The 13,845-nt window shown below is 60.0% G+C and overlaps 1 protein-coding gene across 1 annotated transcript in view; it reads right to left on the reverse strand.

Moving 5' to 3' along the window:
* HHIPL1 (HHIP like 1) overlaps positions 1-6,880 on the reverse strand; it is a 117,880-nt gene extending 111,000 nt beyond the window's left edge. The window contains exon 1 of the mRNA XM_007944562.2: positions 6,738-6,880. Within this exon, the coding sequence (XP_007942753.2) occupies positions 6,738-6,880 (143 nt within the window). The remainder of the gene's footprint in view (positions 1-6,737) is intronic.
* Positions 6,881-13,845: the final 6,965 nt, after the last annotated feature.

Consider the following 13,845-nt stretch of genomic DNA (forward strand, 5'->3'; position numbering starts at 1 on the left):
CCCTGGCGGAGAACCAAGCTCAGAACCCGCCGCGGGGATGCGCCAGCCCCCGGCAAAGTTTGGCCGAGCCCGGGAGTGCGCGAGTTGTCAGCTCGGGCGCCGGGCTCTGCGGTCCCGGCCGGAGCGCCTCTTCTCCGCGGGCCTTGCTGGGGATCCCTGCCGGGCACTGGGGAGCTAGGGGGTGGAACCGAGTGAGTCGCCGCTGCCCGGGCGCGAGTGGACTTCCCCTCTTAGTTGGAGCTCCAGGCGTTCCCGAACCCGGGCCGCCTCCACGTGGGCGCCCAGTCGCCCTGAGGCAGCGCGGCGAAAGGACCCGGGGCTCAGAACCTGCGTGGTGACCAGCAGGCCCCTGCTCTTCCCAGGTGGAAGGCCATTTCTCAACCCAGGCTCCAAGACTTCCCTGGGAATATGTCTCTGGAATGGATCTTGCTTCTGCCACTTTCAGTCTGATCCCTTCTAGTGTCTCAATTTCTTTCTTCTGCTGCACGGTGCAGACAGTGACCCCGGGGCTTAGGGTGGAGTTGTACACTGCTGAGCCCGGCTCAGGAAGTGCCCTGGCCATCTGGGGCCAGGGTGTGGGCAGTGGGACCTTTGGTCTCGGGAAAGCTCGGCTGTTGTCCTAGGAGCCGGGTGTGTGCACTGTTCTCCAAGCTTGGATCTGGAAGCCAGCAGCTTGCACCCTCCTGCTAGGGCTCAGCCGCTGCTCTCTGCCCTCTTCCTCTGCCTGCCCTTGGCTGCCTGTCACCTCTCCTGCCCCTGTGTACGGGACCTCCCTGTTCTTCCACATTTTTAGTGGCTGGGCTCCCAGTTCCAGTGGTGATCCTCAGTGGCCGCCTAAACTATTTGCCTGAAGGTAGAAATCAAACAGCCTCTTCAGGTTCCCTTGAAAGGCATTCCTGGTTCCAAGAAAACATATCTAGGCCTCATGCGACTGCTGTTCCCACAACCTGGGCCAGAGGGACAGTTTCCCTTTGGTTTGGTGGCGAAGTGGTATAGCCTTGTTGGAGTAGGGCTTAGGGTGGGAGCTATACCGTGGTTTTTCTTTATTTACTATCCTGGGCCTGTGAGTTCAGGGCAGGACTGGGTTGGAGGGATATTTTGTTACCGATTACCAATCTACAACTCCAGTTTCTCTTGGTAACTCTGTACACCCCTCTTCCCCGCCTTGAGGCCAGTGGGAGTTGGTTTTAGGTTTTTTTTCGGAGGGGGGAGCCTGAGACTGCCCCTGCTGTTTAGCAAGGAGTCCTGGCCCCCGTCTCGTCCTCATCTTCCTGCGGATTTGGAGGCCCAGTCTTCTGGGCCTCAGTTTCCCCAGGTGCCCTTCCCAGCAGTGGCTGGGAAAGGAAATGCTGTGTTTCTGGTTTTGAGCTGCGTCAGCGCTGACGCTTGGCTGGGGTGACTGTCTGCAGGGCAGGGAAGTGCCCCAGTGTGTATGCAGGGACAGTGCTGTCAGCATTTGGACAGGGAGCCAGGACCAGTGTTGGGCTTGCTGCTCAGTTGCAACTTTGAATAATGAATGCAGGAGTGGAGCGCTGGGCTGGGCTGGAGCTTTCCACCCCACCTGGTGGGTGGGCGGGGAGTGGAGGTGTAGGGTTTCCTGCAGAATCCAATTGTCCCCTAAGTCCCAAGGCTACTTGGAGCAGGACTCCCGCAAATTTTGTGGCAACAGAGCTTTGTTGTGTTGGTGAAATGAAAGTCCAGTGTTACCCCCACACTGTGCAGTTGTTGGTGAGATTGTCACTGTCTGGTTCTGTCTGTTGCTGTCCTGTGTGGCCTTGAGATGTCTTTGTAAGGAGTGAATAGGGTGTCTGGGAGCAGGAAAGGGACCTGCTCTTAGAATCTGGGATTTTGTCCTGGGACTGGAGTTTGGGCTGCGTGAGACCCGTCCTGAGATGAGGACTGTGAGCCCCTGGATGGTGGCAGAAATGGAGTCAGACACTGGACTCGTCCTCATGGGAGCCCCAGAGGCAATGTTATTCCCATTTTAGGGTCAGGCAAGTGGAGGCTCGGAGTGATTCAGAGAGTTGCCTGGGAAGACAGCTGGGACAGGAAGTGCCTGTCCTGGGTGGGGTCACCACCCTGCCACCACCATTTTAGGGCTTGTTGTCATTGTCATCATCTTAACTGTTAATTAGCAGACCCTGGTGACTTCCTCTTTTTGCCCTCCTACTCCCACCCTGGCGAGTCATTTCCTCCTCTGTGACCCGGGGAGCAGGTGGCTTGATAATCCCGTTTCCCAGAGTGCTCAGCCATCTTGGGTTTGAATCTTGGCTGCCCCACTTATCTTGGGCAAGTTACTTCGCCTCTCTCAGCACCTCGTCTATGAAGTGCGTGAAGCCCCAAGTGCTCCTTCATCTGACACAGAGCTGCATGTGGAGGAGGGAAGATGGCTGTGTTGGGCTGGGGCCTGTCACTGTTCCAGGCCCGGCTGGCAGGGCCTGTGCCTGTATATGTAAGTGCTGAGGGCTGGGGGCCCCTGGCTCTCGTCCGTGTGGCCTGGGGACCCCAAGCACCCAAAAGTCAGATTTTTGCACTTCACCTGGTAGGATTTTCAAGCCCAAGAATTTTCAGCTGTTTCTGCCCACCTCCACACCTGCCACTAGCCCTTTCCTCTCTCCCCACTGCCCCCCACCTCTCTCATCTCTGTCCCCGCTCCCTGTGGCCGACTCCCCCTGGCTCCCTCTCTCATCAACACAAGCAGGAGGACAAAGCTGTCCCGGCCTTATAAAACAAACTAGGGCCCGGTCCCGGGGCTTCCCAGAGCCTGGTTTCTCTTGGTTAGCCAGGAGCATGGTCTGAAGGTCGGTGGCCCCAGCTCAGACGCTGGTAGGACCGGCTACCAGGTGGCTTTCCCAAAACGCAGCTGGGCAGGGGCAAAGGTTAAGAAGACCATGGGGGAGGTTAGATAAGCCTTCCCTGTCTCCATCCTGACCCTGAGAGCTCCATGGCTGTGCCCAGAAGGAGCCTGTAACCCAGGGCAGGGCCTGAGTGTGCCCGGCACCCCACAGTTTGCCACAGTGTGCCCAGTACCACACAGCTTACCACAGTGTTTACAGTACTCCACAGTTTACCACAGTGTGCCAAGCACCCCATAATTTATAGCAAAGTTACCCCGCACCCCACATATTACCAGTGTTTACAGCACCTCACAGTTTACCACAGAGTGTGCCAAGCACCCCACAGTTTATAGCAAAGTTACCCAGCACCCCACTGTTTACCAGAGTGTTTGTAGCACCCCACAGTCTATCACAGAGTGTGCCAGGCACCCCACAGTTTCCTACAAAGTCTTCCCTGTTCTAACCCCATGCAGTTCCATGCTTCTAGACAGCCCAGGAGGGGTGATTGGTCTCAGGGCTCCGGTGTCAGGTCAGAACCTGTCGCTCTCTGCCCGCTGCCCTTTGTGTTGGGGTCAGAGGGTCTGTCTGACCTGGAAGGAGTTCTGCAAGGAGGGGACAGTGAGGGGCGCCAGCCAAGGGAGCCCGGTCCAGGAGCCCGGCCTTGGGGACAGTGGTTAAGAATGGCTAACAAGGGGGGTGGGGCAGGGAGTGCCAGGGTGGCAACCTGGTGGCCACGATGTGGCACTTCTTCCCGGGAGGCTGGCCCTGGGCACCATTGCTGCCTTCCTGTCTCCTCATGAGGAGCTCTGGTGACGCAGTGGTTAAAGCACTTGGCTGCTGAGTGAGAGGTGGGCAGCTTGACGCCACCAGCTGCTCTGAAGGAGAGAGGAGCGGTCTGCCTCCATGAAGACAGGCGGCCTGGGGCACCCACGGGGCGGTTCTGTGCCGTCCTGCAGGCTCTCCGTGAGTGGGAACCGCCTTGACAGCGGGGGGGTTGGTTTTTGGTTCTGTCTCCTCGTGGCAGCAGCTGGGCTCGTGTGTGTCCGTGGAATGCGGCGACGGGGTCTGGCTCAGGCCGCCTCCCAGGCAAGGGCTTCCTTCCTCCTCCTCATTCCTCGCGGCCTTGTGCCAGGCCGGCTCCCGGCTTCCCCCCACCTCTGTGGCGGCCCCATTGACCCCTCCCCAGCTGTGGCTCTGAGCTCCTGGACACAGACTGAGTCTGAACATCTAGCCTGAAGAGGAGGGGGTCACTGTTGCTCGTACCTTAGAGCCAGTGCTGGGCCCCGGGGAGTGTCTGCCGGAGAGGGGGTCCTGGGAGCCAGTGCCGGGCCTGGGGAGAGCTGTCTGCCCTGGGGGCATCCCTGTGCCCACGCGGCCCCAGCAGTCATACCTCAGGGAAGGGTCAGTGCACCTGGGGTGGGGCGCTTCCCACTGGGGTTGGTGTGACCGGCTGACACCTGGTGACTACCTGAATCCGCGTGGCTGCAGCCTGGGGACACCCTGCATAGGTCTGGCTGGCTTTGACTGTGCCACTGAGAAGCAGACCATTGGCACCCAGGAGGGCAGGGCTGGGTCCTAGGGGCCAGCCGGGAAGGGGGATCTGCCTGCCCAGGTGGTGAGAGAGCCTGCCCTTCACGTGGGAAGGAGACATTAGCTCAGTGTGTTCTCCATCTGTGTCTGACCAGAGGTGGTGGTTCAGAGCGTTTACCTGGAGTGTGGTGCAGGCAGCGGGGCAGGGGGTGTGGGGTCCTGCGGAGGCAGCAGTAACAGTGGCCCCAGGAGACCAGCTTCTCTGCAGGTAGATTCTCGGACCTGGCAGGTATGCCCGCCAGCTCTGCCCCCGCCTGCCTCCTTGTGACCTCTGAGCCACTGGGGGAGAGGTGACTCAGGTGAGGCAGCACCTCTGCCTCCACGTGGCCGGTACCCTCTCCATCTCTTGCCCACACCTAACTCTGCGGCCACTCACAGAATCGCCGGTGGGTGTCTCTTGCCCTGGGCACTCTGCCCATGTGTACAACCAGCGTGGCTGGCCCACGTGGCTGGGATCAGTGTCGGGGTAGCTCTGGCAACTTCAGAGGTGGGAGGCAGGTAATTTCCATCTCCCTGGTGTGTGATGACAAGCCCCAGTGGCTTGGGGATGAGGAGTGTGCTTGTCTTAGTCACCCAGGGCTGCATAGCAAAAACTACCACAAGGGGGTGGCTTTAAAGGGCAGAAGAAGATTTTCTCACTGTTTGGGAGGGTGGAAGTCCAGATCAGGGTCTCGGCTGTGTCAGTTCCTTTGGTGGCCTGTCCTGGTGTCTGATGTTGGCTGGCGATCTTTGTGTCTTTGCGTGTAGGTGTCCCTCACACGGCATCTGTCTGTCCCCTGTGTGTGTGTCTGTTCATTCTGTTCTTTATAAGACACCGCTCAGAAGCGAGGAGGCTTAGGACCCCTCTGGGTGGTGCATGTGGTTAACGTGCTGGGCGACTAACCACGAGGTTGGAGGTTCGAGTCCACTGAGAGGCACCTTGGGAGGCAGGCCTGGTGATCTGCTTCCAACGGAATCAGCCCTTGAGAACTCGGTGGACTCCACGGGGTCCCAGGGAGTCAACGTCAATGGGACACCAACTGGTTTTCTTCTCTCGTATGACCCCAAGAACCCAACAAAAGGAACCCCCCATTTCCAAGCGGGGTCACATTCCCGGGTACAGGGGCAAGGACTTCACGCATATTCTGGGGACACCATTCAATTCAGAACAGCACTGTCTCCTGAGGGTGGGACACTCCTTTGGTCATGAAAAGTCAGCGGTGGTCCCCTCCCTAAGCAAGAACCCTAGGCCGTTCTCATGCTCCCCTGCTCCTGGTCCCTCCCCTGTAGGCTCACTGGGGTGGGAGGGGTGGAGATTGGGGGCAAGCTGGAGCTAGGTCGCGGGATGGTGGACACTGGTCAGCAATGTCACCTTGTCATGTTGTCACTGCTGGAATATGTCACCGTTGACTGTCAGCTCTCAGAAGGATCAGGGTGTCACTGATTGGCCTGCAAATGCCTGTCGTTCACCCTGTATGGGACGTGAAGGGAAGCGCGAAGGCTTGTTGAGCTATCGTGGAGACTGGAGGCCCCAGATGTGGGTGAGGGAGCGTCCTTCCTCCCCACGCTTCCTGCAGCCGCAGGCTCCCCCAGACATCTGCTCACTTCCAGGGTGGGCTGTGGCCTCCCCATTGTAACGATCCTTCAATAAGGGGCATCTCAGGATCAATGTCTGCATGGTGCAGCGTGTGCAGTTACTGTGGGGTGTCCCCGCTTTGCCCTGCAAGGGCAGTTGGTGCCTTAGAATGGAAGCCACGCTGGCATTGGGGAGCCAGGGCCCCTGCGTTACCTGCCTGGGCCTCAAGGGGCTCAGTGGAGGCCTGAACAGGAAGGGGACCTGCCCACCTGGCCCTCTGTCTGTCGTCACCGTCTGTCCATCTGTGAGTGTGTGAGGCTGGTGGCCTGCTCCTCGTGATGAGACGGGAAGCTCTAGAAGTGTCTTTTGTGGGGGGCCCAGCGTGGTTAGCTGTACTCACTTCCCTGGTACCTCTGGGGAACCCACTGGGGCTGAGAACAGGTTTAGTGGAGAAGCAAGTCATCAGGTCACATGGGAACAAGGCAGAGTGGGGTGAGGGCTGTGGGTCCGGCCCGGGACGTGTGCCTGGTCTGTCTGGCTCGCCTGCGTGTGCCTGGGTTGCCTTGTCTCCCAGTGTGGTTGTTCGTAGCTCCCCTTCAGGTGAGCGGGGAGCTCAGGGCAGGAGAGGAGGGCTGGAAGGGTCCTGAAGGTGGGGTGGGTTGGTGCAAGCTGAGAGCAGACAGAAGAGCCTGGCCTGGCAGTGGGAAGAGCTGGAACGGGGCCCGTGGGGGCCTTTTGCCTGCACACCAGAGTACCTGGGTGCCACTGAGGGCAGGACCTGAAGGCCAGCTGCCAGGTGACTGAGGCGGTGGGCTGGGCCTGTGACCACGTGGTGAGTGCTGGCTGGGGCCGAGACCTCTGGCAGGGCCAGCCTCTCCTCTTGGCGGGCCCTGTTCATAGCCCCGATGGAATTACCTGCCACCCCTATCTGATTGCCCCGCCTGAAGGACTGTTAGGGTAGCAGGCACGAGCAGAGAGGAGAGCTTTGGGCTCCGATTCCCCGGCGTGGAGTCTGCTGGGGACGAGGCTGTTGGTGACCTAGGGTTCTCCGCCCCCCATCCTGTCTCTCCGCAGCTCCTAGCTTTCCTGAGGGCACAGCCCTCTTCTGGTGCCTAGTAGGTGCCCCAGTAAGTGGTGGGCAGCACAGGGCACTTTTTTAAACGCAACTGCTTTGACCACCCACTTTCCCATTTTCGTTTGTTATACATGCCACCCCGTGGCCTCAAGTGACTTCTGGAAAAGTCCCCTGTGCCTCGTGGGTGGCACGTGACATGCCATCTACCTGCTTCCCCTTGTCTTATGAGCTGTTGTCGAGTGACCCCGCACACGAGGAGCAGTGTGACCCAGCCTCGCACCGTCCCTGTGATGGTTGGGCGGTGGACGGTTGTAACCCACAGGACTTCTGTTGACCCCGCACACGAGGAACGGAGCGTGGCCTGGTCCCGCACTGTCCCTGTGATGGTTGGGGGTGGGTGGGCCGTTGTAACCCACAGGGCTTCCATTGGCTCATTTTTGGAGGTAGATCATCAGGCCTTCCTTCCTGGTCTCTCTCAGTCTAGACGCTCTGTTGAAACCTGTTCAGCGTCATGGCAACACCCCAGCCTCCACAGACAGGTGCGCGGGCTGGGAATCGCACTCAGGTCTCCTGCGTGGAGGGCGAGGGTTCTACCAAGAACTGCCGCCCTCTCAGTTCCTTGCACTGTTTCCTCAACAGCCGCATCTGTGGCTGTCCCTCACCGTGCTCCCTCACCACGCCTGCGTATTTGCTGTTCACCTGGGGAGCTTTGAAACCTCATTGCTGGCTGCCCCAGAGGCGTTTCCCTGGGTCCCTGGTGGCCCTTGGCGGTGAAAGCTCCCTGGGGCCCTGCTGGGCAGCTGGGGTGGGAGCTGCTGCAGGAATCCCAGGACAGAGGGGCAGATGTTGGACCTGCTGGGGCGCCCACACTTCAGGCTGGCACAGGGGGGAAGAGGGCCAGCAGGCCGGTCACGGGCAGGACTGCCAACCCCACTGGGCATCACAGAGCCCGCGGGGGTTAGGTGTCAGTTCACATTAGCAGCGAGGGAGAGATGTTGGCTGTGATGCTGTCCCCTCCGTGACCTTTGCAGCAGGGATGCTGTGGGGGGTGGCTGCCAGGCGGCAGTGGAAAGTGGAGTTCCGGTGCTCACCGTGCCTGTGTGTGGGGCATACCCTGCTCGCCCCCACCTCCTTGCCACCCTCAGAGCGAGACTGCTGCCAGGACCCCACCCAGGTTCCTGTCCCACCACTGAGACGGGGTGGGCGCTCGGCTGTGTTCAAGGGGCACAGATGCAGGCAGGCACCAAGATGGCAGCTGACAGGGGCTGACCCACTTCCAGAAATAGATGGTGCCCTGCCGGGGAGCATCCCTTTGTCTCCTCGGGCCGTTAGGCAAGAAGGGGGTGCAGTCCCATCCGGGAGCCAGCGGTTCTGGGCCTCTGTTCCCCGCCCAGCCACAAGGCCCCCATTGTGCACGGCCCAGACGCCCGCCTGTCCCCGGGCGGCACACGGGCCCCTCTTCCTAATGAGCTGAGCTGGGAGCGGCCCTTTGTGCTGGGTTCTGGCTGCGCTACCCTGGCCAAGGCGCTTAAGGCCTCCAATGCCCGGCCGGCCCGCGTCTCTCGGGAGCCGGTGGCACAGTGGGAAGCGGCCCCTCCCTGCCCCTCTCCTCTTTTTGTGTTTGCCCTTTTTTCTGGAATGTGCACACAGCACTCTGTGTTGGGATGGAAAAAGAGAAGGTGACTTCTCCCTGTCTCCTCCCTCTGGCCTGGCGGCCCCCCAGACCCCCCTCCGCCTCTGACCCAGCCCCTCCCCTGGGACCACCCTCCACCTTGTCTCTTTTCTTTGGTTCTCTGTCTCTCCGGCTCCTTCCTCCACAAATAGTCTCATGTTTACTAGTCCAATAAAACTAAACCCTCTGTCCCCCACCCCTTCCGCCCTCCACTGAGTGTCCCTGGGGGAGCACTTTGGGCCGAGTCTCGCTCTTCCCCGTATGATGCCCTTCCTGCCTGCACTATCCCAGCCCCAGAAAGCCAGCCCTGGCTTGGTCCAGGAGCCTCTCCTCACCTCAACTGCTTGGTGGCATTTGGTGTCTGCTCCGGGCTTGTCCTTCAGGAACAGGGTGGTGTACTCAGACCTCCTGCCCCCTGCGTTCTCCATTCACCTCCTGCCGTAGCCAGAACTGTCAGCCCGTGTTGATGAACCCCAGGTCCCTCAGTGGGACCTCTTGTTCCTGGTCTCAGTTTCCAGCTTGTTACTGTCGCCACCCTGCTGGGCTCAGCCCGGCCTCTGTCACCTGGGCTCCTGCACCCACTCCTCGTGGGGGCCGTTCCTTGCTGCAGGTGCTTCTGGTTCTAGCCCTGAGCCGTTCTGTTTGGGTCATTGGAAATTAACGCATGTGAGAGCCGTCAGCTTCTCAGTCACCATACCAGTGCCTCTCAGGTGCTCCTTACCTCGTGGTCAGGGCGGATGGAAAACACTCCCATCATTGCAGAAGGTTCTGGTGGACAGTACTGATCACCCATTGTTGGCCCGTGCCACTCCCACTAGTCCACGTCTGACCCGATGTCTGGGATCAAGCCCCCTTCCCACCAGCCCGGGCCGTGTCCCCACCCTGACCTTGAGGTCCCGCCTTGGGACCTGCTCGCCCCATAGACCCACAGCTGCCCTTGTCCCTCTCCCCACCTTGTGGAACCCCATCCTTACTCCGAAGCAGAGGCCAGCTGTTGGAGGGGGACAGTCCACACACGTGGGGGCCCCAGTGGCCCTGAGCCCATGTGGGGTGGACACCCTGTGTGTGGACACCATTTCTGCCCACGGGTGGGAGGTGCTGGGGCCTGAGCTGCGGTGGGGGGACTCATGTGCATAGGGAGAGACGGGCTCAGGCAGACGGAGGGCACACGGCTCCAGGGCCACGGGCTGCAGGATTTCATGATGCCTCCTTGCCCTGGAGATCTGAAAACAAGGGTAGTGGGTTTTGAAGGGCTGGGTGGGTGGTAGGAGAATGGGCTGGAGACCAGCCGGGCAGCCCTCCTCTTGTCCTGGGTGCTGTGGGTGAGGTGGCATTTCTGCCCGGAGCGTGCCATTGCAGGCATTGAACGTGGTTCCCCTTGAAGCAGCCTCCTGTCATTCTCCACGTTGGCCTTCCCTCTTCCCAGTTAAATGAGCTGCTCGCTCCAGCTGCCGGCCGTTACTCCACCGTCCTGGGGCTAAGGTGCCGGCCGGAGGCCGGAGAGTGAGGCCATTAGACACCGCACCTGGGGCCCTGGGCCTGCGCTGCCCCCTCCACCTGTCATTGCAGCCGCCCTGTGCCCCCCCCACCCGTTGTGCCGGCAGCTGGGGGCGATCAGGGTCATGGGGTGTGATCATAGCGGGAAACGATGGGCGAGAGAACTGGCCCTTGGGTGAGACAGACATGGGCTCCCCTTCTGGCCCCACCCCACCCCTGCGAGTTCGAGCTCGGCACTTGCTTCGTTCCCGAGGAGGGGCTTCCTGGCTTGTGTTTGGGGGTCAGGTGAAAGCCCCCAGGAACAATGGTGGTGCAATGGCAGCTTTGACTGTGATGGTAGCTGTGTTTTCAGTGGCCCTGGAGGCTCCCAGCAGCCCCTACGGCCTGTCACCCCCCCGAGTCTCCTGTCCTGCTCGGTAGGGCAGAACTGCCCCACTGGCTGAGGGGTTCCGGGGGGCTGTCCCCTGCCCTGAAGCCTTTGCCCATCGAAATTCCTTCCACTGATGGGGTTGGTTGGAGCAGCTCCAGAGGGTGGTCAGGAGGCCTTTGGGGTCTCCCCTGCCCTGTGTCCCCACCCTGCTCTTCGGGGGGCTGGTGGAGGGTGGTCAGGAGGCCTTCAGGGTCTCTCCTGCCCTGTGTCCCCACCCTGCTCCTTGGGGGCTGGTGGAGGGTGGTCCTGGAGCCTGCCACTGCTTTGATCCTGGCTCAGCCCACAGGTCCCTAATTCCTTCGTCCCGAGTGAAAAGCCTGTTGTAGCAGGGGCCGTCCTGGTTATAGGCCACCTGATCTGCTCCAGGCTGTGTGGAGCTGAGCGGTGGTGGGAAACTCTGGATGAAAAGACCCTTGTTTTTCGTGCAACCCATACCCTGTGCAGGCGGGAGGCAGGGGCAGTGGCCCCCCCAGGGCCTACCCATCTGGTGTTCTCCAGCGCCCTGTGGGGGGCCCTCCAGCAGCTTCCAGCCAGGCACTTCTATTTTGGGGAACTCCTGACACCGTTGGGCACTCACTCATGCTATTTTCCTGGAACGTGACCCACAGTGGTTATCCACAGTCCAAGGAAGATGAGGAGCCATAGTTGAGGGGTTTGTGAGACTCCTGCCTGAAGCCATTAAAAATAAAAATAAATTAGCTGAATACCTGCTCACGGAAGGATAACCCAAGGCAAAGGGTGGGGTAAGCCTGACAGTCTCCCTTGGGGGCCAGGCCTCTCGGAGATACCGTGGTCCTGGCTGCACCTGTCTGGCAGATTGGGGGGAAGCTGTGTGCTCACCTGTCCCGTCCTCAGTCCTCAAAGGTCACCCTGCTGACACTGCTTGTGCTGTCTCCTGAGTTTTTGTGATTTGCCAGGGGGTCCTAGGGTTGGGTAGATGCTTGCTCAGTGGTAACGTTCGTGTCTTCTCTGCCGGAGACCCAGGTTTGAGTCCTGGCCAGTGCGTTTTGCGCTCAGCCACCATCTGGCCTTCACTGGGCTTGTACATTGCTACAGACTAATGGATTTGGAAGAGAGGGCCTGGAAACCCCTGTGGAGACCAGAGGTCTGACCCACAAGTGAACATGGGCAGTGGTGTGTTTTGTTCATTGTGTGTGGGGTCTCCATGAGTCATCCTTCCTCTCCCCCTCCAGCTAAACCACTGCTTCTGGGGTTTTCTGAAATTCCTGCTGCTGTGGGCTGTGTGGTGTAGTAAATTACATAGTGTGGCTTTTCTAGCCATAAGTCTGTAAATTCCGTGGTGGAATTTGCTGTGAGCAACTGAGTAGCTCCTGATTGCTAAAGTTATCCACCTGGGGTATTTCTCTTGAACCAGCATGAGGCAATCTCTGGGAAGTTCGCTCTCTCTCAGGTGTACAGAATTCTGATGTTGGGACTGGTTAGTGTTCAGTCTGCCAGGCTCAGAGGGAGCCCTCTGACTCTAGGCAGAGAGACTGGGAGAGACTGTGGGCCAAGGGATGGCAGGTTCAGAGAGACTGAGCGTGTTCCTGAACTTGAATTGTAGCCTACTGCTTTCCTAATAAACCCCATAATCTGTGAGTTCTGTGTGGCCACTGCAGCGAATTATTGAAGCCAGCAGAGAGGTGGCAGGTGCTGTGGGAGGAGCCGTTGGTGCAGGGTTGATGAAAGGGCTGGAGGCGGCATGTCTGGCCTCGCAGGGATAGGCCTTGGGCTGCTGGTGGTGGGTCTTCCTCTTGTGGGGTTAGAGGATGTGAGAAGATGCAGCCCCCTTGCCCCTTTAGCAGGCTGTAAGGACTGCGGTGGCCCCGTTTCTAAGCTCAGGCTCTCACCTTCCAGGTGCTGTCCGAGTGGGGTGTCTCAGGCCATAGCAGCCTGGAGAATTATTTACTCTCCATCCCAGTTGCTCATCTTCCAGTGCCCTGGGGGGCCCCACCCACCTGCAGGGCCAGCAGCCGGCCTTTTGGGCCACGGACAGCAGGAGCACAATGAGGACATGGAAAGCTTCAAATTTTCTTTTGAATCATGGCCTGGACCCTCTCTCCTGACTCCTGCAAACCCACCTCCATTTCTTCTGGCATAGTGTGCGTGCAGTGGGGTGTCAGCTGCCTTAATGAAAACTGGGGGTGGGGGTGAAGAGAAGGAGGCTCGGGACCTGTACCGGTGGCTGGGGGTCTGGCAGGTGCTGGAGGACCCCAAGCCAGCTGGCGTCTTCACAGTCCTGAATGGCCTGTTGGGGGTGAGCCCTTGAGCCCCACACACCTGCTGCTGGGCTTTGAGGGCTTGCGGTAGCCTTGGGGGGACCTCACTGCACACCAAGCCTCTGCACGGTGAAACGGGGATCCTGGCATGGAATGTGCCCTTTGGCTCAGGCGGGGAGATGTTCTGTGCGGCAGTGGTGAGCTGGCACCTGGAAGGGGTACCTCCAGGATAAGCATTCTTTCTGCAGATTGGCCCGTTTACCATGGGTGACGGTAGGGGAGCAGCTAGGGTGCCACGGCCCCAGTGGGGACGTGCGGGTGGGCGGGCCATGCATTGCCATCCGACAGGGGAGACAGATGCCCAGCCTGTGAGATTTCACTCACAGCCCTTGACGCCCCTGACTGTAGAATGTTCTAGTGAGGACCCCTGCCTGTGCCTCACTTCGGGTGTATGCTGGGTTGGCGTGGGGGTTTCCAGCGTCCTCACTGCTCTGTAGGGACATCCCCAGCTGTGAGGGTCATTGGTGACCTTGGTGCCTGCTGGGGACCAGGCCCTCTGTGCCCCCTGTGCCCTGCTGGCTGAGCTCTGGAGCCAAATGGGATTATGTTGTCTCTCTGTGCCCTGGAAATGGATGAGTCGGCTTTTCCTGTGTGTGTGTGAGAGGCGGGGTGCTGACTGTAGGAACCTGAGGGGTCTGGGTCCGGTCCCAGCGCTGCCCTGGACTCACTGTGAGACCCCGGCCCCACCCTCCCTCCCCGGGGCCTCCGTGCTGCCCGTAAGGGGTCCCTGAAGTCCCCTCTGGCTCTGGGCTTCTGAGCTGTACTGGGTCTTTGTTTCTGCGTGGTCTGGGTACCCCCCGAGGCTGGGTAGGACAGGCTGACAAGAAAGTCCTGTCCAGACAGGGGCAGTGCTCTGTGGGGGGAGGAGAGGGTTGCTGGCCCCCAGGCCTGGCCTCTGTGCCCTGGGTGG

This window comes from Orycteropus afer, unplaced genomic scaffold (genome assembly GCF_000298275.1).
Source record: "Orycteropus afer afer isolate SDZICR_OR568_19922 unplaced genomic scaffold, OryAfe1.0 scaffold00128, whole genome shotgun sequence".
Classification (NCBI taxonomy): domain Eukaryota; kingdom Metazoa; phylum Chordata; class Mammalia; order Tubulidentata; family Orycteropodidae; genus Orycteropus; species Orycteropus afer.